Genomic DNA, 25508 nt, shown 5'->3' on the forward strand with positions numbered 1-25508 from the left:
AGCACCCATGTTCAAAGCAATGAACAAGCTACTGCAGTTAATACTGGGGAGTCCCAGGGGCACCTGGGTGGCTCAGTCCATTAAGCATCTGACTTCTGCTCAGGTCATGATTTCACAGTTCATGGGTTCAAGCCCCACATCAGACTCTGTGCTGACAGCTCAGAGCCTGGAACCTGCTTCTGATTCTGTGTCTCCATCTCTCTCTCTCTCTGTTCCTCCCCTGCTTGCTCTCTCTCTCTCTCTCTCTCTCTGTCTCTCTCAAACATAAATAAACATTTTTTAAAAATACTGGGGAATCCCAGAATCTCATTTTTCTATTAACCCGACTATATTTGTATTATTTTAATTAATTCCTCACCCCATTCCATTCCTTCCTATCATTTTTTTTTTCCTTAGGATATGTTACAGGGAACTATGTATCCTATAATCCTATATAGTCGCTCCTTAATATTACCAGAAACTTCTGAAGACCTTAAGACAGTAGCCCAATGACCTGTACTTCTAAATGTTCAGAGACTTACCCATTCTTCACATTTCATCACCTCCTAAACTAATCAGATATGTACACTCCAAATTTCCCTCACCAGCAGTCAGGGACGGGGAGCTGAAGAACAATGATAATGTGTATTGTTCACTATGTTCCAGTATGGAACCCAAAACTTCACCTGTATCACCTTCGATCCAAAAGAAACTCTTCTAGAATATTTTAGACATAAGGGTGGAATTTTTCTTTAGAGAACCATCTCTGGGGGACACGGTAGAGCTTCTTACATACCTCAATTGGTTTCCTGTTTCTATATTGTTCTAAATGTATATTTCACTATAGATAGTAACACTAATGATGGGGGATCAGTGTTTAATTTTGCTACATGAAGACACTGAAATAAGTATCTTGTTCCCCTCAAGTACCAATGTAAAATTTAAGAACAAAGAACACATGTCATTTGCTTTCTGTTAGAAGCATTCAGCTTGTGCAGTTTACAGTGTTTACTAAAATAGGCAGAATAATAAATTTTTATTTTGTCATCAAAATATAATCTATTTTTAAATATTTGCCAGTTTATCATTTGAATAATACTTTCTTTCAAAATCAACTGGAAACATACTTTTGGATAATAATAATGTAAAAACTTCATTATAATGCTTTTTTTACTTCATAAAATTTTCAAACTAGTTTTTCTTATTGTACAAATAAAATTATGTTTTTATAAGTTATGTTAAAAAGTAATTATCTCTTACACATGGTTCAGACTATGTGTTTATAAATTCTTCAGATTTATATAATTTGCTAAATCTGCTAAGTTCCAATTTCATTTACATATTATGAACAGTACATTTATTTTAATTTACTGCAAAATCACTAAACCCTTTAATGAAATAATGCTTTTAAAAGGTATGGCAGGCTTTTGCTCTTTATTATGTAAATGATGGTTTTATGCATGTTTTTCCTATGTTAAAAATGACTACATGAATCCAATCTGTCCTCATTTCTCAGATAAAATCATGGGTGCTTTTTGGGAACAAATCAGTTGTTCAGCAATCTTTTAGAACTTAAGTCCTGAGTGTTTTAATGCTAGACTGTGAAATAAGGCAGAATTCAAAGGCGTTTGTGTTCTTCATGATAATCTAGAATTTTTATTTGATTCCAAGTAACTTTGGACAACAGACATGATGGGATGTTTTCTCTTCGAATAAATAACAATTTAATTATATCACTGAAATAAAATATAGTGTGGGCTTAATACACTGTAAATATTACGAAAGTACTACTTTGCTATAGTAATTTAATGACTGAAGCTACATTGAATAACAATCTTACTAGTACTTGTGTACAAAGTATTATACAGATTACTAACGAAGATATTGCCGCAGTTGCAAGGATGTTACCAGCTCAACAAACATCTAACGATACGATATTCTTCTAAGAGGAAAAGTAATAATGTTAGATTTACAGACAATAAAGAGTTATGTTTCCCGGTTGAAACATTGGAAATAAGAATCCAGATAGCCTGGTATCTTGGTTCATACTATCACAAGAAAAAGTTTCCTTTCTTGGGGACTCTGATCCCCAGCAAGCTAGTACACTAAGTTTACGTGAAGATAGGTTTTAGGATGCCACAGCAATGTAAAGAAACTCTTCTATCTGAAAATTACTGATTTTAGGCCACTGCTTAAACATCTGACTTTTTTTAAAACCTATTTACATACATTCAGCCCAAATCAGTAGATAAAATGTTTTGTCTATATTACAATAGGCATTGTTAACATTTCATCAGAAGGCCAATGCAAGACAATTGTTAATAGCCATTGCCCAGCATTTAGGAGATTTTAAAATATCATACAAATATACAGTTAGATTGTGAGAAATCTAATTCTGCGCATGATATTGGTGGTCTCTTTTACAGATGTGGAATGGCAAAAATGAATCAACAGGACAGTAATTAGAGTGCTACTCATCCAGGGCCTAATTCTCATCTGCTGGTTGGACCTATTCCCTGCAGTGTGGGTTCAGGCAGCCCAAATTCCTTGACACTTAATGCCAGTTAGACCTGACTCAACATGACAGGAAGGTGTGGGAATCATCTCAAGTGTAGGCATATGTCTGCAGCTCCTCCCAGATCCACGTTTCTTTTATATAAATTTCATAGGTAATGGAAAATTAGAGGTTCTTGGAAACAGCCCTCCTTATCTAAATGAAACTATTGGTCTAGGGCTGAAAGATCCATCATTACTCTGAAGAAATTGAACAGGTTGGGAATTTGGCCCTTTTTAAGACATATGTGATCGTGAAATGCATGGTCAGGACAAGTATGTTATCCTCAGAGGTATGTAGGTAAGTCTGAGGTTGGACCTTATAAAACTTATTGAAATTTAAATTATATTTAAGTTAATGGGCCTAATTAAGGGATACTAATGAATGGTAATTTTAATGAGTATATTCATTGGGGAGGACATTGGAGTCTCTTGGGTTAGGAAATGATATTAAAAGTGTCAAAGTGACTCAAAGTAACTGAAATGTTTTAGAATGAAGGTAGTGTAACACGTATGTGATGATATTTCACAGATATTTCTTAGAATATCAATAAGCACCAAGTTTAGTGCCGTCAGCCCCATTGTCCCTTAATTTATTATATATGATTTATATCTTGAAAGCACAGCACACTATAAAATCTACATCGCGTATACACAAATACAGTTTCGAAAATGAATCCTGGAATTTTTCACAAGTAACAAGAATTTCATCTTCACCAGGCCTTCGTAGCTGTGAGAGGAAAGTTGGTCCTGCCTGGTGAGCTCTGAGACACATGGATTAATATTAAGGATAATGCGGACAAACGAGTAGCGATTCTTCAGTGGAACCAGACCCTGGTGAGTGTTTGTAAATAATCTTTTCTCTTTCTTCTAAAGAGACCTTATTCATCCTCCAGCACCCTGAGCCCTCCCCCGCATATCACAGAGAGGTAAAGTGAAGCAACCAACAGGCACATTTGAGCCACATAGACAGATGGTTAAATGCATCCCAGCTTGGCCCACAGTCCACATTCAGCTGTAGACCATACACTGCACAAAAGATTGCCCCGGTAGGCTGCTCATCTATCTAGAGAGTTAGAAATCACCCGATGAATGCTACCTCTCCACTTCAATCCATGCTACCCAGGCCTCTGGGTCCTTCAAGGAGCCACGCTTTATCTGTTTAAGGAGGAGACTGCTTATAAGTAATTTGTCAGGGTCAAGTGGCCTCTGAAGCAATATTAATGCTAACTGGGGAAGGGCCTAATTCTGAGCACCCATGGCACCATTAAAGAATATGAGACTGGGGCATAAAAAGACAGCAAGCCATGCTCATCTTTATACTCCAGCAGATCTTGCTAACGAGGAGCAGGGGAGAGGTCTATTCCTTAGCCCAAACCTACCCAGTCAAAGCTGGGTCCGGGGTTGTCACCAAGGGCATCTGGATGAAGCATAGAAAGAGTCACATGTTATCCAAGCCTCAGTCACAAGCGTGTCGGCTCCTCACTGTCTTTCTCTGTCTTGCCCACTGTCTGACTGGTCTCCTTCGCCACATGGACCAAACCTGGTGTCCGAGTTCAGCAAGAGGGGTACAGTGCTAGTTAAACAGGGTCATATCACTACACACTCAACGGAAAAACGTTACCACGGGGGCTTTATTTAGAACCACTTCCCTTCTGATGATCCGTGGACTTGGTTGACATTAGGTGCTCAGCAACCAAGATACTCATTTCCCAACACTGACATGGTAAATACAGACCTTCACTTGCATCTGTCATTGATGATTCCTTGCCAGACACTGGTCTTTTGAAATATCTAAAGGTCAATTTAGTAGCACTTGACCCAATCTCTCAAGGTTGGGGGAAGGGAGGAGAATTTCCTGAACGTTTATGGTGAGTATTTTTATCAACAAGGTTTCTGGAAGAACTCAATTTTAGAAACTGACTTCATGTGCAAGAATGCAGCGAGTGATACAGTTTACACTTGGTCACAGTTTTCTCACTTTACGACATTACTGTAACAGTTACGGGATACACACACACACACACACATTTATATTCACACTCACACACGGTATAATTTTACTGATCCAGACAATACTTCTTTTCAATTAAGAAAAAATGAAGACTCATTTGGCCACCCAGGCATGAAATCTACTTAAACCTGGAATATAAGAATGCAGTACCCTTCAAGTAAACAGCAATTGCACAGTGATAACAATATACATTAAGATTGACACATGCTGTCTTAAGAGGTCTAGTAATAGCTAAAGACTAAAGAAAGTCAGAGATGTCAGCCAGAAAAGTCAATATGCCTTCTCTCTTCCATTCTGATTGCAATCCATCACCCAACAGAACAGCTATAGTCCAGAAGATAATAAATGTCCACGTATGAAAATGCAGGGCTAACAAATTTTTAAGTGTCAATGAATTCTGCTCAATATTCTGGATAGTCTTCAAATTCTTCCCGTTGCATTAACAAAAAATAAACCTTTATGGTTATTTCCATGTCAAATTTGAATAGATTGGAAAAAAATGTTAAGGTGTCTAAAAGTCACGGGCAATAATTTTTTAAAAAGTGATCTCACTGGCACGTATCTGCTGCTTGTGTTCCACTGTTCTCATGAAAGTCTACCTTTCAGTTTTGCTGAACTAGACAAATATAAATAACACACAGTAAACACGGATACACATCTCACATGACACAATACATTTTTACAAAATAGCTCTACTTTAGTACTCTGTAACTTGTAAAAATGGACGTCTCTGATACTTATGGACAAATACATTTCACATTATAATGAAAGTTGTGGTTACAAAGGCATTACTCATTTGATGGTGTTTCCCTGTGGTTACTTAGACTTCAAACTGTGTAAGCCACAGGTTTCTCTCCCTTTTCACTGAGACTCTGAAGAAGCTTCAGTCACATAAGCAGCAGGCTTTCTTCACTGTAAACTCCTGAAGAACTGAGTTTCAGTACCTATGCTATTGAAATGCTAGAGAACTGATAACTGATCCTGGTGACAATCACCTTTCACTGAGCATGGTAAACTTAAAAAAATATAACCGATGAGACGACAGACTTTTCTAGATTTTAAGCTTTAAAAAAAAATGAACTTCTTTTCCTGGGCTGCCAGGAAGGCGTCAGGCTCACAGAGCCTCGGCAGACGTGTCTGTGGACACAGACATGGTCACCTTGGCAATCTTGACCGTGCTCTTGATGCAGCTCTCCGCGGCCCTGTGAACACTGGCTGTGTTGTTGGCGTGCTTGTGCAGGCAGTCCGAGTCCCCCATGCTGTTATCAAGAGGCTGTGCGGTGCCTTCACACGAGGGGAACATACTCCGGAAAGCATGTCTCAGGTCCTTGCTCCTCAGAGCGTAGATGATGGGGTTCACGGTGGAATTCAACAGGCACAGCATACTGCAGAAGGCAAACACCGTCTTAATGAGCTTGTTCATCTTCCCAAAGACATCATACACCATAATCGCAAGCAGAGGGCCCCAGCAGATGATTAAAACCACAAGGATCAGAACCAGGGTCTTGGCCAGCCTGATGTCCATGCGGGCTTGGTCGGGCCGTGTCACCTGCACCTTGCCGTCCTCTGACGTGTGGATGATGATGCTCTTCTGGGTGCCGCGCTGAATCATGCGGACCGCGTGGCTGTGAGCCTTCCAGAGAATATACATGTATGCGTACACGATAAACAGCAGCAGCACACTGGTGACCCCGATCCAGAACATCAGGTAGGTTTCATCAATGAGCGGGAAAATGTCTGAGCAAACAGACTGCAGCTTCTTGCAGTTCCAGCCCAGGAGAGGCAGCACAGCAATCACAATTGCTATGGTCCACATCAGGCAAAATGCCACCACGGCCTTGGGCCTGGTGACAATCCTCTTATAAGCCAGGGGCCTGTGAATAGATATGTACCTGTCAATGGCCGTGAGGAACAGGCTGCCTACTGAGGCCGTGAAGGAGGCGGTGACCCCACCGAGTTTGAAAAGAAACACATTGGGGCTATCTTTACGGTGGAACACGTGGAAGTCAACAAAGCTGTAGACAAAAATGACGCTGCCCAGGAGGTCGGCCACTGCCAGGCTGCCGATGAAGTGGTAAGAGGGCCGGCAACGAAGGCTGCGGGAGTGAAGGATGACACACAGCACCAGCAGGTTCTCCAGAACCGTAAAGGTGCCCAGTGTGAGGGACAAGACGGCGATGGCCAGCTGCTGGCTGGGGTTCAGAATCATGAAGCACTCCATGTCCATGAAGTTCTCCCCACACTGGATGTTCTCCTCATTCTCCTTGTAGGATGAAAGGGACTTGTTGTAAAATTCGGTGATGTTCACCTGGTCTGCCGGGACTAACTGGGAGTTGTCTCCTGCAGTCATCTTTTCTTGGAAGGGACTTCCCCTAAAGGAAGTTAAAGGAAATTTCTGTGGGAAGTACCCTAATTTGGATGCCATGTCACCTTTGATATCTTCGTACTGAATGTCATTGGAGCCCACGTAGAGGAGGTCTGTTGTGATGGTGCGGAAGGTGGTATCGGCAAGGCCATCTAGGATAGACTTCATAACCTCCGTCTTGGATTAGGCCAAACTCAAAATGACTGAGGAGGAGACCCGCAGCAGGGAATCCTAACAGGAGGGAAAACAAATAAGCTGAATGGTGAGAAGACTGGGAGAATAACAATAATTTTTTTGAAACCTACTGTAAATATCCCAAATGTGTACCATCACATTACTTCATTCCTGTCTCTGAGCCTAAATGAAATTCTTGTCAGATTTAATCAACAAAATGAGTCAGTCAGTCAGAGAAAAGCCACCCGAAGTTGGTGATGTTGGTGGCACCCACCAAAAAATATCTCTTTCATTATTTAAGCTGCCTGGATTTAAGTCACTGTGTGATCCTGTACACACTTCCTGATAGTCAAGCGAAAGGAAATGTGCCTTGGGCATGGCATGCACCTCATGGTCGCATTAGGAAGTGTTTACCACCGGGCTTCTACTGTCACATACACACAGTGTCCTGATGCTGGTGGGGATGGGGGAGAGCGACGTGTCACACAACGTCTGCTCTTGAAGACTCAACCATCTTGTCGTACAGGTAAGGCTGAACATACAGCACAACCCCAAAGCAAGATGGTGTGGAATCAGGAACTGTGTTGTACGGCCTGTGTGCTGAGTGCGAAGGAGGAGGAAGAGAGGCTTAGAACCAAAGGATCCTTCCATGGGAAAAGATCTGGATTCTGGACTGTCTCCGTTAGGCAAGTTTCCTCTCCCAGAGGAGACATTTGGACCAAGCTATGGCTGAGGTGAATTTCAAAAATGTCCACACCAACCAAGACAAATGTCATGAAGGGCAAACTTGCACTGAGGCTCATGGGAAGACCAAGATCTTTAACCCTGGAAAGCAGTGATGATGGGAGAGTGCTTCCTGACAGTGTCCCCCATGAGTGGTGCAGTGACACAAGCATGCTGGGAGACAGGAAACAGGCCTTTATGGAGTCCCAGTCTTTCCAGGTAGATGGCACCAGAAATGAGGACGACTGAGAAAAGGAGGCCAAATTTTAAGGGTTCTTCAATTCTAAGCTAAGCAATTTGGTTTTGTTTCAAACTAAACATCCAGAAAATTGATTTCACTATTTATAAATGTTTATTTAAAATGTGGCTATTAGGCTCTTTTGCTTCTAAAGATATTAGAAGGACTGAGTGATACCTATAATAATTTTAAAGTAATCATAAAAACCAGCATTTTACTTCCTAATTGTATTTTTCTTTTTTAAAAACATATCACACTGTATTGGAGAGAGAGATAGTTACTACCTTGGAACAAATTTAAATGATCGAGTCCTCCCGCTAAAACACAGAGATCCTACCTATCTGAATTAATGATTCATTTATTCACCCCTTTGACAAATTATGGGGCACCCACTATGTGCCAGGCACTGCGGTAGGTAGGCATAGGGGCTAAGAGTATCGAGAAAGAGTCCCTGTCACATGAAGTATACTGTGTGGCAGAGGACTGACAGCTGACCCCGTAATTATGATGAAGTGTGGTGGCAGCTGTGACTGGTGATATGCAAGATGCTGTGGGAGCAGCCAGTCTAGGGGGTTGAAGGAGGCTTCCCCAAGGAAAGGATGCTTATGCCAAGAGTATGTAGGATTAGTGTGAGTGGAAACAGAATATGGAGGCAAAGAAAATAAAATTTAAATGAATACCTTCAGTATCACGATGTGGGGGGGGGGGGTTGTTCCGTTTATACAGTAATTTGAAACAGGGACAGTGGCTAAATGTGGCCCACCTCCCCACATTCTGCCACACCTGAGTCCAGGCTGTCTCCTGAATCAACTCTGCTCTTTGCAAACCTCCCTTTGCTAAACAACTCCATTTACAAATGAAAATTTTCAGCCGCAATCTGAGGGATTCAGAAAATGGCCATGATTTGTGAGAGAGCTGTGAATGGTCCTGGCATATCCTCAAATCTGACTTTTGCCTCTCAACTCCCACCCGTACTAAAACAGCGCTTTCTGGCCCTGGAAGGCATGCTGCTCTTTGGATCACACCTGCACACCTTCCTTCTTTCCTCTTAGCCTCCCTCCATCCGAAATACCCATTTCCAAGCTCTCCGTTACATTAAGTTTCCTCCATTTCTGACATCTCTTTGGCTAGCCCTCCCCACCAGGCAGAACTAGTTCCCCCAGGCTTTCCCTCTATTACAGGCCCCACCATATCACTTAATCATGAGCTTACATATTTATTTCCATAACTAGAAAATGGCTTCCAAGCACAGGAGTGGTGTCTTTTTTTCTTATGTGTTTCACCAGCCTGATGCACAATAGCAGATGAGAAAGAGAGGGCCGGTCTCCCTTAGAAATGTTCATGTGAACCTAATAGTGGCAGTTGAATTTTATTAACGGGTGCATTAAAGCAGTGATTTAATACTACTTCTTTGTCTTTTCTTAAAATTAGAGGAGAGAAAGGTAATGAATTCAATGGATATTTGGCCTGAAAATCAAAACTTGAGCCCAACATCTCCTCCTGGGAGCCAGTCCAGGAACTCCAACCCCTAAGTCCTGCTATGTCAAGTAACTAACTCGTCCTTCACGCTGCCCAATTAAAAACTAATTTATTTGAAATTTTGATCATTTATATGTATATATTACATTCATACGATTCCAAATTCAAAAGGCACAGAAGGACATACAGCAAAGCCAGGCTCTCTCATCCCCATGTCCCAGCCACCCAGTTTTCCTCCTCAGTGGCAAGAAGGTCCTTGTTACTCTTTCCAAAGATACTGTGCATGCATATTCAAGCAGATATATAAATTCATTTCCTCTTTGCTTTATTTTTAACAGATACTAAGATGCTATACATACTGTTCCGCTGCTTGCTTTTCCATATACGTGAAGACAGTTGCACATTGGTCCACGAACCCTCCCTCCATTCAGCAGGTGCCTCACGTATCCACTAAATGAACATGACCAGCCTCCTTCTGATGAAGGTTTAGGTTATCACTTCTTGTTGTTACAGATACTGCTGCAGCAAATGGCCTCCAGTCATGTCTCTTTTCACATTTCTTATGGAATTATGAATAACTGTATTAAGTTGTCCAAGCTCATACCTTGAACTTACCGTGGACTCCTCTTCTTTCTTGGCCTTTATAATAAGAAGACTACTAAATCTTGCTGATTTTCCCTTTTTAAGCACTTCTGGAGAGCTTATGTGTAGGTGGCATCCTGACCTTCTTATGTGAATCAAATTGCTTATCGTGATCAGGATATCTCCCCTGCCGTAAGTATTCAAACTGGTTATCATTCACAATGACCCTATGAGGTGGGTGCCGTTATTATCCCCATTTCACAGATGAAAGGCACAGAGAGGGTAAGTAACTTGCCATTCACACAGCCAGTAGGTGGTAGAGCCAGAATGAACCCAGATGTTCTGGTTCTAGAACAGTGCTGTCTAATAAACATGTAATGTGAGCCACATATACAATATCAAAGTTTCCACTATCTAGGTAAAAAAGGAAATGGTAAAAGGTGAAATTAATTTTAATATCTTATTTAACCCAGTGGATCCAAAATATTATCACTTCAACATGTGGTACCAGCCATGTTTGAAGTTCTTAATAGCCACATGTGGCTAGTGGTTACCATATTAGACAGTATGTCTAGAGCTGCTTTTAGCCTTGATGAACCATCAACCCTTTAACCGAAGCCAGGGTTACTACTATCTCCCTTCTTTTCCCCACTAATTCCAACCAGTCAAAACACTAGTAATGAAGAAAACATTGAATTAGGAGTTAGAAGAGCAAGATTACTGTGAGACTTGTACTTGGGCGAGTAGTTAATCTCTCTAAGCCTCAGCATTTCATCTGCAAAATGGGGATGAGTTTGATGATGATATTGCCTAAATCACAGAATTGTCCTAGAAATTAAATTTTATTTTGTTTTATTTTTAATTTTTTTTAACATTTATTTATTTTTGAGACAGAGCATGAACGGGGGAGGGGCAGAGAGAGAGGGAGACACAGAATCGGAAGCAGGCTCCAGGCTCCGAGCCATCAGCCAAGAGCCCGACGCAGGGCTTGAACTCACGAACCGTGAGATCGTGACCTGAGCTGAAGTCGGACGCTTAACCGACTGAGCCACCCAGGTGCCCCATAGAAATTAAATTTTAAAAAGGCAGGTAAAGCACTTAACATAGTGCCTGGCACAAAACGTAAATCTTCAATAAATATTAATTATTATCATTACTTAGTACTATGACTCTTACCATAAATTATTATCTCAAGACAACACATTGCTTTGTTAGATCACAGGCTGCTTATTCAGTTTTCATTTTTGTCTCAGCACTTAAAGCATGTAGGAAATAGCAGATGCACACAGGGGTGAGGGAGGAGGAAACTTTATTTGGAACTCTATTATACCCCAGGTATTCCAGAGACTTTATGCATATTCTACCATTAAATTGTCATGACAAGTCTATCAGGTGCTTATTTATAGTCACCATTTCACATAAAGGAATGGAAATCATTAGTTGTTAATGTTAAGCAAATTGTCCGGAAGACGAAGAGTTTGTAGTGGAACCCGTGTCTGTCAGACCCCAGAATTTTTGCTTTTGGACTTTATGCACTGTTTTAAGCACTAACAGTAACCAGAATAAAGCCATTTTGCTTTCTGTATTATATTCAAGCTTCTTACAAACTCAAATTAAGGCATTTTGTCAATAGTAATTAAGACTACCTCCTACTAAATCATTATTTCCTATGCCAGCCCATCTAGGTAAATCTGCCTACTGGCATGACCTCAAGGATTAAAATTTTAGTATCTGGAAGAGCTATAAACCTTCTTCAGTGATGACAAAAGATCACAGATCTTTCTTCATCAATGCAGAACATGTGTGCCTGTGACTTACTCTGTATTAAGATCACCACATATGTGCTCACGTTTTCCACGTTAATGCAACCAAGGACTTTCATTAAAACAAACTTGTTACATTTGAGCCAGAGCATGGTGTGGTTATGAAATATAGAGTAATTTCTGTCCAGTATCAGGCAACCTTAATTAAGGAATACAGTTCTAAAGTATACATGGATTTTCTGCAGTTCAAGGATCTTAGAAATGTCAAAGTACCACTGTGCACAGGCTATTTTAACAGTTAATGGGATCATGATGGGAAAGTGGTCCTTTGCATTTCAGTAATTCTTCCCTTTATTTCTACGTTTGGATTATTACAGTAATTTTCACCTGATTATCTTTCGCATTGAGAATTTTCTTTGAGAGTTCACTAGTAATATAGTTTAGGCTTTGGGGGATGCAGCTGCCATTAATTGTGTTTTTGTGTGCGACTGGGAAAATCATAATTGGAAATTTCTAGCAAGGTGCGTAGATGCACCTATTAAAGAAGCAGTTGGTTTTTATTACTGTTATAGCAAAACGATGATTGAATGACATTTAAGGGGATTTTCCTAGGATTCTGTTTTTAAAAATATAATCAATTTGTTCTAGTAATTTAAGCTATAAATTATGCCTTTATAAAAATGAAAAATATTTCCCTGTGTTGAATCTATTATTTAAAAAAAGAAACAACTCAAGTTTTTAGAATGACATCACCTGTTGTGTTTGTCCATCTCACTACATGCACACTTGTTTCCCATCTACCACCTCCAAACTTCTGCATTAACTGGCAGACTGTGATATCATCAAAGAAATTTTCTGGGTACACCGGCAGCATAAAGTTTTCTAAAGTCTACCTAGAGTCACATCTTTGTTTCTATAACCCTTAAGGGTATAAAATATCTGTGTCCTCATTAAGGTGAGCACTGAATAACAAAACAAGACTTCAAATAGAGTCTTTTCTATATCAATATAATTAATAGCAGGCTATTTTAGTCTTCATTGCCCTGCTGAAGACTTTCTTTGTTTTAAAGAGACATTTTAATAATTTAGATATTTATTGCTGTTCTATCTGGAGTCCAAATCTTTGCAGTTCTGGCCTATGCGGCATCTCTGAGGAAACAGGCAGGAGGCAACATTTGCTCCCTGCAGGATGTCACGTCTAGTTGGGCAGAAAACCCTCTAGACACATCAGAAGGACCAGTGCTCCTGATATAGACTGTATCAGCAACCCCCCCCCCCCCCGCCAGGCTCCTTCTCTAATATCCTACGTTTATAAATGCTTTAAGGAGACAATGCCAATCTCATAGTTTCTAGGCTGATAAGAGTCCAAAATGTCAAATGCATGAGTCCCAAGCCCTTGCTTAACCCTATCGTTCTCCCTAATTTCTTTGTTGCCTTTGTGTTCTGCTCAGCTAGCCCTGTAAAAGAGCCTTGTGAAGGTTCAAGAGAATGAAGGTGCCAGTGGATGTATTTATTATTCTCCATTCATTTCTAGGAACAAGTCTTGTTTCTACTAATTTAATTAAGAAAAAAATTACTTGATAATATATTTCTCTAAAGTTGGTAGGAAAATTTTAGTTGACCCTTATAATTGCATTATGTCTAAGACATGTCCTCAATATACATGGCAAATCTCATGGGCCAACATTGTCACTCTATGAATGATGCTTCTGCTATGGTTGAATGGGCAACTGAGTCTTTTCTAACTCTTACATAACCACCAGAGTTTGGGATTTATTCAAGTAGTTTGGTCACTTTTTGCATTATCTTCTAGCAAAGAGAAATAAAGGATTGACTTAATTATCCTGATAATTCAGGCAAAAATACATAATCCTTCTTCTTTGTATTAATGTCAGCTCCTTTTCCCATATATAAAGAAAATTCCATTATGTAGGTAATGCTTGGTTGGTTCTCAAAGCTTTAGCTTTTCATATATTTTCTAATGTGGAATAGAAGTTATTAAATGCACCATTTTCTCTGGTCTTTGTTAGTAAAAAAATATATTACATAAAAATACATCATTAATATGAACTAAATAGACATTAAGGCATTTATAAGGCTATAAATTATTTAACATTTAAAGGTTTATTATTTAACATTTAAGGTTTATTAAAATTAAAATAATTTTAGGGCTTAAGAATTAATACCTTTAAAACTACATCAGATTAAACATTCACTATGAGGTGATGATTCCATAAGAAAAGCCTATCACAAAAGCAAATTAATGATATAAATGAAATGATTTGTTGGCTTTACAGCCAATTCTATTTATCCATTTGCCATTTAATTTTGTTCTACTATTTTTAAAGTTAGTTTATTTTTCTATTTTAGTTTATTTATTTTGAGACAGACAGAGAGAGAGAGAGAGAGAGAGAGCGAGTATGAGTGGGGGAGGGGCGGAGAGAGAGAGGGAGAAGGAGAATCCCAAGTAGGCTTCCTGCTATCAGCACAGAGCCAAACATGGGTTCTTGATCTCAAGAGCCATGAGATGATGACCTGAGCCAAAATCAAGAGTTGGTTGCTTAACCAACTGAGCCACCCAGGCACCCCTGTTCTGCTGTTTTGATGTTTCCTCTAAGTGCCTATATCTTTTTTTAGAGAGAGCTACTTTTTCTACATATCTGTAAAGGAAGTGATCAAGCATAATTGATGCAGCTTTCCCTTAAAAGAGAACATGCAAAATTTTCAATTCAATTGAAGCCATGGTCCATATACAAATACTCCTTAAGACTGTCTTTATCTTGCATGTGAAGTTTGGCCATTAAAAGTCAAAAGTGATGTATTATTCCAGCCCATAAAATATGTAGAACCCAGCAGATAGATTATCTGACAGTTCATTACCAAAGACAGAAGTAGTTTAAAGCATGCTACTTTTTGTCCAATGGTGCAGCATACCTTTCGGCTTCTTCCCTCATCTTTCAACAAAAGAATACATTCTCTTTGAATCCATGAGCATACAAATTAAGTCCAATGAAAAATCAAGTCCTGTTTCTCCAGGTTCAGATCTCAGAGTGATTGGGTGATCTGGGTGATTAAATGCACAATAGAGAAAATTCCAATTCCCAAATGTTTTAGTAAGAAAAATTAGAATATTTGTGTGCTATATATATATATATATATTTACATGAATTAGGTGCTATTATAATCCCCATTCTACATATGAAAAACCTGAGGCTTAGAGTGGTAAAATGCTTTGCCCAAGGTCTCTACCTAGAGGGCAGAGCTAAACTCAACCCAAGTCTGTGTAACTTCAAGTCCCTGCGCTTAACTTTCAAGTCCAGGGACCATTTAATAAGACACTTTTCTTTGTTTCTACGGAAGGGGGAAGAATTGATTTTGGGAAAAGGAGGTACTAGACAGTACGTGATCACTTTACACAATAAACAACTAAAATCTCAAGGAAGATCTGTTGACAGCAAAAGATTGCCCACAGCACTTGCAAATCATTCTTGCCCTGTGGTCTCCAGGGACAAGTATGATAATTAACTATAAGCAATAAATCCTAACCCTGGATTAGCACCTTATTTTCACTGACTGTTGGCAAATAATAAATAAAATGTAACTTGTCTTTTCACTATTTTTAAAAAATTAGACAGATTTTTTTCCCCTTCGATTAATTGTAAGGAATGTGGACAATAATGAGTTTCCACGATACCAGCGAGGAAGAGAGAGGACAATTTCTCTAGGTCTGAATGAGACATGATGGTTGTTAGTGAACAAAAGTTTGAAATATTCATTCCCATATGGAGAAATTCAAACTCCCTGAAATCACTCAATTTCCCACCATGAGCAGAATAGTTTTGGTCGGCTCAGACAGGTGACTCTCTGTGGCCTGTTCCTAGGATGGTGGCTGGAATCAAGGAAAAAGAAATTTTGTAAACCTTAGGCTCCAACAAGGGAGTGCTTGTGACAGATCTCTGGTGCCCAAAGATCATAAAGCGGTGTTACTACAGCAATGTGGCTGATGGATACAAAGTTACAGGCCCTCGCATGCTTCACGTAACACATTTTTATTCGGCACATACTCTGTGCCTAGCAATGTAGACGTTAAATACATATCCATGTATTACACCCATGTAATAGATCTGGGTCAAGGAAGCAAGAGGAATGATTTTCCACCCCACTCCACTCCATCAAATAAAAGCCACCCATCTGTCCTTCTCCTCCCACAGAGGACAGAATACAGTAGGATATGAAAACATGTAATAGGCATATGATATTTCATCATCAAACGATATTGGGTTGTGCATCTCAATAATTGGGTTGTGTAATCCCCTTCCTATATTTGCTTTGAGGTTTTCTCCCAGGAGAGAGGCTGGGCACTGCTGAACCCTTCAAATCATGAACGCCTTGAGAATAGGGACCTGTCTTATATGCCTCGCATGCCCTCTGCCTGGCACAGGGCAGGTACTCAATACCTAAATGCTTACTGGTGCTCATCAGCAGCATGGCAGATCTATCTTAGCAGAATGGTGTTTAACTGTGGATAGTTTTCCTTGGCATAAAGTCAGCTGGTTATGTTAGGGAATTAAAACTGAGTTTTGGTCTAATACACGAAAGAGTTACCTGGAAAAAAAAACAACTCCCCAAATGTAAAGGTTATATAAAAGGCATCAACAACTATTTACCCCAGGATCTTTTATCCCACTATTAAACAGAAGTTATGTTGATGGCAAGTGGAAGCTAGAGGCAAAAGAACAGTATCTACCTTTTATTCTTATCCTTGGTTACCCCGGTGTGTGTCATGAACCTCAATGTTGAGGCACACAGCCATGATATACAGAGAGATTTCTGTGATGTGCACAACCTTGAATGAATCCTACTTACATGCTGTTGATAGACCTTTAAAGACAATGTATGAAATGATGATGATAATGAACTTTTTCCCTATCTCAAATACATGTTATTATGCATTAATCTTTCCCAAATGGGTTTCCCCATGTGCAAGTATGTTTTGAAAACAACTTGTCAAGAGAAGTTTATGTGAAAATTCAACCACTAGATGGAGTGGCTTTTATAAACCCTCAGGAATCAATTTGTTATTCTATTCAGTGGACATAGTTCTTGCTTTGGTTGAGCAACTTCTCTTCCTGTTACAACATTTCATGTATCTTACAACTGAATTAATTAAAACATAAATAAGAAAATATGTTATGGAGGATTAAAATGGGTTATTACTACTCCATACAAAAACTAAATTTTTAATTGCTTTTCTGGGGCAAAAGGGCATTGAGAAAATTTAATATATTGATAAAAATTAATTGTGAATATTTGGAATTCTGCCTCAAGAAAGTAATTAAAGATGAGAAAAGGAAAGTAGTTCTACTAAAAACAAATGATATGTTTATGCCAACAGATGTTAAATGTAAGATGGGGCTATCTCAGGAGCCCAAAATCAATTCTAATAACAAACCCAACTCATTTCTATTTTACAAAACATTTGGCTCTCCAATTTGCAGATACAAAATCACCAACACAGGCCATAATTATGTGATGAAAAAGAACAGAAAAATATTTATCATTACAGGGGCTAAAATGGAATATTTCACAAGGTAAGTGAATATTTGTTCAAGTACTCATACAAATCAAGATATGGTAGCTTTCTAAATAGTTCAATTTCCTTCCTATCATTTTTTTACTGGAATAATTTTAAATAAGTTCTTATTGTATAAAGCCAGGGTTCCCTTCAACCATGATTTTATAAACTAGGTACTTATGTGCCAGTTTCTTTAGCTGAAATGTTAAAAAAAATTAAATGTGTACTAACATGCAAGATACAAACATAAAAATATGTTTTCAAGATGCAAATAATTATAGGGGTGCCTGGGTGGCTCAGTTGGCTAAGTGCCCAACTCTGGTCACAATCTCACAGTTTGTCAGTTTGAGCCCTACATTAGGTTCTGTGCTGACAGCAGGGAGCCTGCTTGGGATTCTCTCTCTCTCTCTCTCTCTCTGCCCCTTCTCTGCGTGCTTTCTCTCTTTCTCTCAAGAAAAAGACACAATAAAAGATGCAAATAATTGTATGCAAACAGAACTGAACTAGATTTCAGTAAAGATGGAGAATATGCTTTGAAAATGTAGTTCCGATTGAGAAGTAAGTGCGCAAATTGGATGCAAGTATAGGATTTTGATGTCACTGAAACCATAAGGTAATTTTATTGTACTCATTCAAGGTCAAACTCTTCCTGAGATTTGTGTGATGCAATTTTGCGATTATGCACAGAGCTGAGGAACTGCAGGTATTCAGAAAAAGTGACGTGAAGGTAAAGAATTAGGAAGTAAGATAGATAAGAATGGGCTGGACATCTAGGACACATCTCAAAGAACAGTGTGAGAAGTCACACAGTGGTCTGTGAGTGCACACAGTTCTTTTACAGGTCGGAGGTTCATAAGGGGTAGTCTCCCCACCAGCCGTACTTACAAAAACTGCAAATTCTCAGGTTCACTTGAGACCTACCGAGTCAGAAACCTTAGGATTTGGGGCACAAGGCCTCTGGGAGATTCTAACACACTCTAAAGTTTAAAAGCTACTGTTAAAAAGATTACGGAGGCCCATGAGAAACACTAAATGAGGGGGAGAAATAAAAATTAACCTTTAAGAAGAATTGAGGTTAGACAGGAACGAGGAATATTCTAGGAGTACAGGCTTTTAGATCATTGAAATGGATTGCTAAGGGAGCCCACTCATGACAAAGTAGTCTCTAAAAGACGTTTAAAACCAAGATATTTCTATGTGACTGAAATAGAATAATGTGGTCTCGCCTGAAAATAAACATAATGAGTGGGGAACCTCTCAAGGTTTTTCAGTCTACAATTCTGGGCTTCTCTGCACTTCTTCAGCAAACTTATTGTTATATTTTTGTCCAACAAAGCAATGTGGCTTCAAGATATAATATGTACTTACCCAGCACTGAGGCATAAATTAAGAACTCCACACAATTTTCTCCTAATTCTATTTACAAAGTCTATGTGTGCAAAGTTCTCTAGAACTGGTAGCCATTCCTTTCGACACCCCTGGGAAGGATGGCTGAGAATAAAAGAAGGGAAACCAGTAAAAGTAGGTAACATTTCAGCTTATTTTTTTTTAAGCTGGAAATGTTTGTTTCTGTTCTTCTCTCCCCCAAACTGTAAAATAATGTATCGCAGGAGATGAACCCAGAAAACAACAAACTAAAATTGAAATCTTGCAGGAGGTCTAAGTAATGCAGACCGGCTGCAAATTAACTTACAGAATTAGATTATGCAATTCATACTGCTTATAGCTGGCATATATCTTGCAAAAATACCTAAAAGCTATAAATACATGGAAATGTATCCCAAAGTACTTAAATATCTGACTTTGGGCAGACTGTTTCCTCTTTAATTATTTCATCAATAAAAATGGATCATAGATTACTCATCCTTCATTTCCTTAGCTGAGGACTAAAATCATTCAAAGGTTTTCCCTTTTCTGGCTGTTGTTTGTAAGAAGTTTGATATAATTTCCAAAAGTAGTTGTCTATCTTCTGAAGTCAAATCCCCATGTAGGCAAAGACACAGGACTCTTGGGACAATCTTTTGCTTACTTTGGTTCTGTATTAAATTCTTCAGCTTTCCTTCTCCACATGCATATCACTTGCTCACCACAACTTGTACAAATGCTAGAGAAAACATTTACAAATTCTGGTAGCAGTGCATCGAAATGAGTTGAAAATCTGGTCCACTGAACAAGCCACACTGGAATAAACCAACATACACAGATCATAGTGGCATTAAATTAAGTCTCTTTTCTAAAGGATAAATCAAGTTGATGATTTTTAAATATAGCTGAGTTAAAAGGAAATGAGTGACAAAGGCACACTACACATGATATCAGTTTACTTGCTATATTACAAACATCTTGTTTAGCCTCTTGACCAACAGAAGTCAGTGCTCTAAAATTTCCTATAGTATGAATGTCCATATGTGCAAGGAGAAATTTGTTTTTTAAAAAGCACACTGGAATTTATCACCAATTTAAATGTAAAGCTCCTTGTAACTTAACTCAATTTATAGAACTCATATTCCAACATTCTTCTCTGAATATATGGTCTAAAAGAACAGATGAAGAAATAATGAGGGAAGAAGGGAACCCTCCCATTTAAACATAAACTTTGAAAAACATTATTTCCTAATTATATTTTATTTTAATTATATTTAAATATACTACTGACATACACAGTTTGTGAAAGCATTTGCCAGTATATTCAACTACCACAACAGATTGCCTGGCACATCTTTGAAAAATGCCTCTGCCTTTCCTTAAAAAGCAATAGCATGGAATTTGCTAGTAGGAATAAAAAAATAGATATTACATTGTCAGATTTAGGAAACTATACCGCACTTTATCTCCTGAAGTCAAAAACAAATTTTAAATGCTTTTCAGAGTTGATAATGATGGTAAAGAATCAAGCCAAAGATATCAAATTTCTACTCAATGAATCCAAACTCTACGCAATTAAGAATCCAAACTCCAGTGGAAGGATAAGAGTCAGATAATAAAATATTGTGCTTGTAGGGAAAAACTATTTGCCATCTAGGTTAGGAGAAATGGGAACTTGAATCCCTTGTTGCATTAACAAAATGCAAAACCTACCTTAATAAGCTTATTCAAAAATACAGGATATAATGCAACAGCACCATAGTTTAAAAAAAGAGTTGGCTAGGAGACACTGATTCCCACTAACCAGTCTCAACTCATATATTCAAAAACAAAAGAAAAGAAGACAAACAAACAAAGAAACACTTTGAAAGCTTTCCTCAAGTGCAGGTGTGAAAATTTCTCCAGCGGGGGCTAAAACAGAATTTGTAGTATTCCAGAACGACTGCTATGACTCCGCCAGGCCCATTTGCTCAGGTCTGGCTAGTAAACAATTCTTCCTTTGAAAACCCATCCAAACACAACTATGAACCTCATGCTCACTAAATTATGACATCAACCTGGCCAAATGAAACTTTAAATTAAAGGATATGCTGAAGTGATTCGTCAGTATGCCGTATGGAAAAATGCCTCAAATATATGGAAAATATCAATGAAAACTAGCTTAAGAATGTATTTGCAATGGCAAGTGTACTAGAAAAACTATTACAATGAAATGTGCTTTATTTTCCACGAGGCACCCTGTTCAGTGAAGATATATGACCCAGGAAACCTTTTACTCAATATTTTCTGTTAAGAACTAGAGGTAATCGCACTGATTACTTTTATGTAATGGCTGTGATCTATTATCACTGATAGGTCATAAACATACCTATTGTCCATTCAGGTCTGTTTAAGGTAGAAGTTCTTCTAATATCAAACTCTTTGAGTGGGACCAAGAGAGGCCCTGGAAAACCACAAAAAACAACCTTCCCTTCCCCACCCCCTCTAATATTTCCTATAGTTTTAACGTTTTTGTGATAGCACGACAATGTGCTGTATGTTACAAATATAACGATATTGATGTGCATTTTGTGACAGAGTAATAACCTTGTACTTTTTCTCCCAACTTCATTTTCTAAAAATAATAAACAACTAGCAAGACTGGTGAAAACTGTATTAAACACATCAGTCAGTGTTGATGAGAAAACCATAATCAAAGGTAGTTATGCCCATCCTGGCATCTCTACAAGATTCTTAGATCACATGAGATTGGAGCAGATTTCCACTATCCTGGAAAATCAGAACAGCCTTCCTTGTTTGGATTCAAGGTGGATACTCCTTTTGCCTGAGTCTTCTGTGTCCATCTGCACAGCTGCCTTAATTTTGGACATTTCACCCAAATTTGTGGTATTTATTTAAAATCTGAATTATATATTCAAATATATAAAGGCAATCGGTCTAAATTTTTTGTTGGTCATGATACACATCTATGAGAAAGTTTGTTCACATATATGTATACAAGTGTAATTATACATCCCAATCATATAAAATTATGCAGTACAGGGGTGCCTGGGTGGCTCAGTCAGTTAAGCATCTGATTTCAGCTCAGGTCATGATCTCCCGGGTGCATGAGTTCCAGCCCTGCGTCAGGCTCTGTGCTGACAGCTCGGAGCCTGGAGCCTGCATCAGATTCTGTGTCTCCCTCTCTCTCCCTGCCCCTCCCCCACTCAAACTTTGTCTCTCTCTCAAAAATAAATAAACATTCAAAAAAATTTTTTTAATTATGTAGTATATAATTTCATGTTATATATATTCTGGATGACATTTATTGCTTCTTTTAGTCCAGAAAATATCTGGAAGAAATTGGAGTTGATCTATGTTCTACAGTTAACCCAATGTAATCTAAGAAGATACAGATTAGTGAATTAAATGATTATCAGAACACTAGACAACAATTCAGTGGCAAAGTGTCCTATCCCTCAACCCCTCAGAAACAGCATTTATGCAGATGTAACAGAAAGTTAACATTGTTATGAGGACAGGATTGAGAAAGAGCCAAAGATGGGGGAGGGGGATGAAGTTAAAATTTTGCCAATATGAAGTACATCAATTGGGTTTGATTTCCTCTTATTCTTTAACTTCTCTATCACTCTTCCGTCAAGAAAAGAAAAACGAGCAGACCTTGCAGTCCCTCAAAATAAAGACGTGCAATATATAAACTCAGCCCCAGCAGTTTTTCAAACAATGTTGGGGCCAGGTCTTTTCAGAGGCAAAAGCAGAATTATAAATAATTTAAACCCAAAGGCTGGATTCCCTCTAACTAATTTGTCAGTTCAATTAGAAAATGATGAATACAAAAACAGAAGAGACAGATCACACTGGTGAAGACACGGCATCCTTTTCTTTCTTTTTCTTTCTCTTTCTTTCTTTCTGTCTTTGCAGGAAAGCAAGCTCTACTCTGTGTCCTTTAGGCAACTGAGCTAACGTAATTACCCCAAGAAGAACAGGCAGCTACCTCAAGGACAGGCTCCATCTTCCTAACCAAATTCAAGATGCTCTAACCAAATCTCATTTTACTCATCATGTGTTGTTAGGTATCTCCAAATTCAATGTATTACTCTCTCTCTCTCTTTTTTTTTTTTTTTTTTTTTTGCAGCATTCCTGGAGAGCTAATTATGGGAAATAATCCCTTTTCTTATTAGGCCAACTGTTTTCTGGGAAGAAACATTTGGTAAGCGTGGTGAACTATACACTGCTATTATAAGTTCCATTTCATAATAGTTTTAGTCTTAAACAGCCAAGTATTCCAATTCTAATTCCAAACACTAATATGCAAGGCAACCCAGGAGCCTGTCTAAATTTCCTGGTGGTTCATGTTAATTCTCAGTCAAAGCAAAGAAGAATGTCACAAGATTGTTTTGAAAGAGTTTTTCAGGCTTTGCCTTAGTAATTAATAAGCTGACACTGCATACTAAACACTTATCAACACAATCAATGGGGCTGCTTCTTTCTTGAAAAAATAGGTAAACCGATGCGAGGAGTTTTCTTTTGGAATAGACTATAATATGCCACAGATAGAGTGGTTCTCCCAGAGAATTTCATTCCCAGCAGTTTCATCTTGGTAACATTTAACAATTTCACTATTTTAACATTTTGAAATGCCAAAAAGAACACACTGATCCTGCAGCTAGGCTTATTAGAGAAGAACGATCTCACAGGCGACAGGGAGGCACACAGTCCACTGGGAAAAGGGTAACAGAAAAAGACAGAAAACAGTGGATAACAAACAAAGCCCAGCACTACTCCAACGTAAAATCAGATTTTCACCAAAATGTAAAACTTTACACACCAAATTAAATAATATCACCTATGGTTTATTGAAGGGACTAGCCACAACATTCTTTTTGTATGCATACATGTGGAGGCTACCTATTAAATTGGGGGGGGAGGCGTGAATATCTAATCTGCCTTCCTGACAAGGAGTATGCAAGCATAGTAATTTTATTTTAGAAAGGTCAGTGCTGAGCATTTCCGCCCTGTGGTATCACTTTACCCCCACAGAGACTTAGGAACACAATGAGACCTCTCCCCATCAGACACTTGATACTTACCTCAGCCAGGATTGCTCCTTGCCTGGAGTGGGAGACATCTTTGGAACAAAAAGAGTCTGTTTACAGTAAGTTCTCTTGATAACCTCATATGGATTAGTTTTTTGAAAACCATGTACATCCTCTTGCATCTTGCCCAACTACAGCCACTGCTATTGTGCCCATAAGTAACCGCTTGCAGCAGGCAACATTTAAAATTCTGGAGGTGCGTGGATTCTGTTCATGTATGGATATAATCAGAAAATTATTGGTCTCACTTAAGAAACTATGCATGGCCTTTTATTCTGATAAAATTGCTTGTAACTGGGTTAGAGATGGGGGGAGATAGAAGGACTACCAAGGGGAAAAAAAGGGACAGAGAAAAATCAATCAGTGTATCTTCCCTTGCAAACTGTCAGTAGGGTGGGATTAGAAAAGCAACACTTTAAATCAGATAAAGTCCTATGGGAACCTTAAAGGTTAGTTGCTCTGAGCTTCTCAATATTCTGCAAAATAGATTGATGGCAGTGGTCACCCCACTGATACTCAATGTCCACTGGGTTTCTGCTAAGAAACTGCATTTCCCCCTTTGTTGAAAAGATATTAACTTGGTAATAAAAAATGAGGAGAAGTTATGGGACCCATAGAGATCTTTCAACACCTTTAAAAACAGTAAATCTGTTCTAATCTCTTATTAAATGTCCAAGGATGCTTAATATATCATGAAAGCAACAACAAAGACAAGAATCGCATTTAATTTAAAGGGAAATAAAAAAGATGGGAGGCAAAATGATTAATAGATTACTAATTTTTTTCTCATTTGCTTAATTTAAAACTAAAATTAGAAACATGCATGTTGCTTTCAAACTTTCAAATGACCAAATGACGGCTTCTGGTGTTTATCACTGCAAACGTTTGCATTGGAGAGGTGAGCCGTTTATGATTGTGAGCCTCACCAAGAAATGTCTTCAAAAAACACAGCAACTTTTTTCATCTAATGGCTAGTTGGGAGTTAAATGGTTCCATCAACATTCAAATCTAGATATTAAATGTACATTTAGTTTTCCTCAAAGCAGAGTGGCTCCTGCAGCTATATTTTCCATACCAAAAGTTTATTATTTGACATACATTTCTTCATATGGCATTTAATATTTTAGACAGTTTCTAGGTTTGGTGCAGAGATCGATGGATTTCTCTGGGAGGACTTAGTTGCTGGTATGGTTTACAGACATTCAGCACCAACTCAAGCGCCTATTTCTCAAACATGCACAATTACACGTTTTCTACAAACACGTTAGTGCACACACATTCAATAACTAGTAAATGGAAGAAACCTCCAGAAGTAGCACAGACCACAGTTTGCAAGCTGGGGCTACACAGCTAAGTAAACATCGACGCACGATTCGCTCACACGGAATGAGAACTCCACGAAGGACACTTGGGGACCACACCGGTCAGTACCCGAAGGGGCGGGAAGCGGAAAAAAAGTATTTCCAAACGCAACCCTGCCAGGTCTTACCCTTCGCATCCCCCGGTCCTCGGGGAGAAGCTCCCTCGGCACCTCTCGCCCAGCGCTGGGGCTGCTTCTCTGCTAGAACGGAACGTTCCGCCCGACTCCACGGAGCTCTGCCG

The 25508-nt window shown here is 38.8% G+C and overlaps 1 protein-coding gene across 1 annotated transcript; it reads right to left on the reverse strand.

Moving 5' to 3' along the window:
- Positions 1 to 1610: 1610 nt before the first annotated feature.
- CNR1 (cannabinoid receptor 1) lies at positions 1611 to 25508 on the reverse strand. The gene is made up of 2 exons (XM_040474143.1): positions 25396 to 25508; positions 1611 to 7142 (listed from the first exon to the last, which is right to left on the reverse strand). The coding sequence occupies exon 2, from the start codon at positions 7077 to 7079 to the stop codon at positions 5661 to 5663; it is 1419 nt and encodes a 472-aa protein (XP_040330077.1). The 5' UTR covers positions 7080 to 7142; positions 25396 to 25508; the 3' UTR covers positions 1611 to 5660.

Source organism: Herpailurus yagouaroundi, unplaced genomic scaffold (genome assembly GCF_014898765.1).
Source record: "Herpailurus yagouaroundi ecotype Mexico unplaced genomic scaffold, PumYag 139, whole genome shotgun sequence".
NCBI classification, from domain to species: domain Eukaryota; kingdom Metazoa; phylum Chordata; class Mammalia; order Carnivora; family Felidae; genus Herpailurus; species Herpailurus yagouaroundi.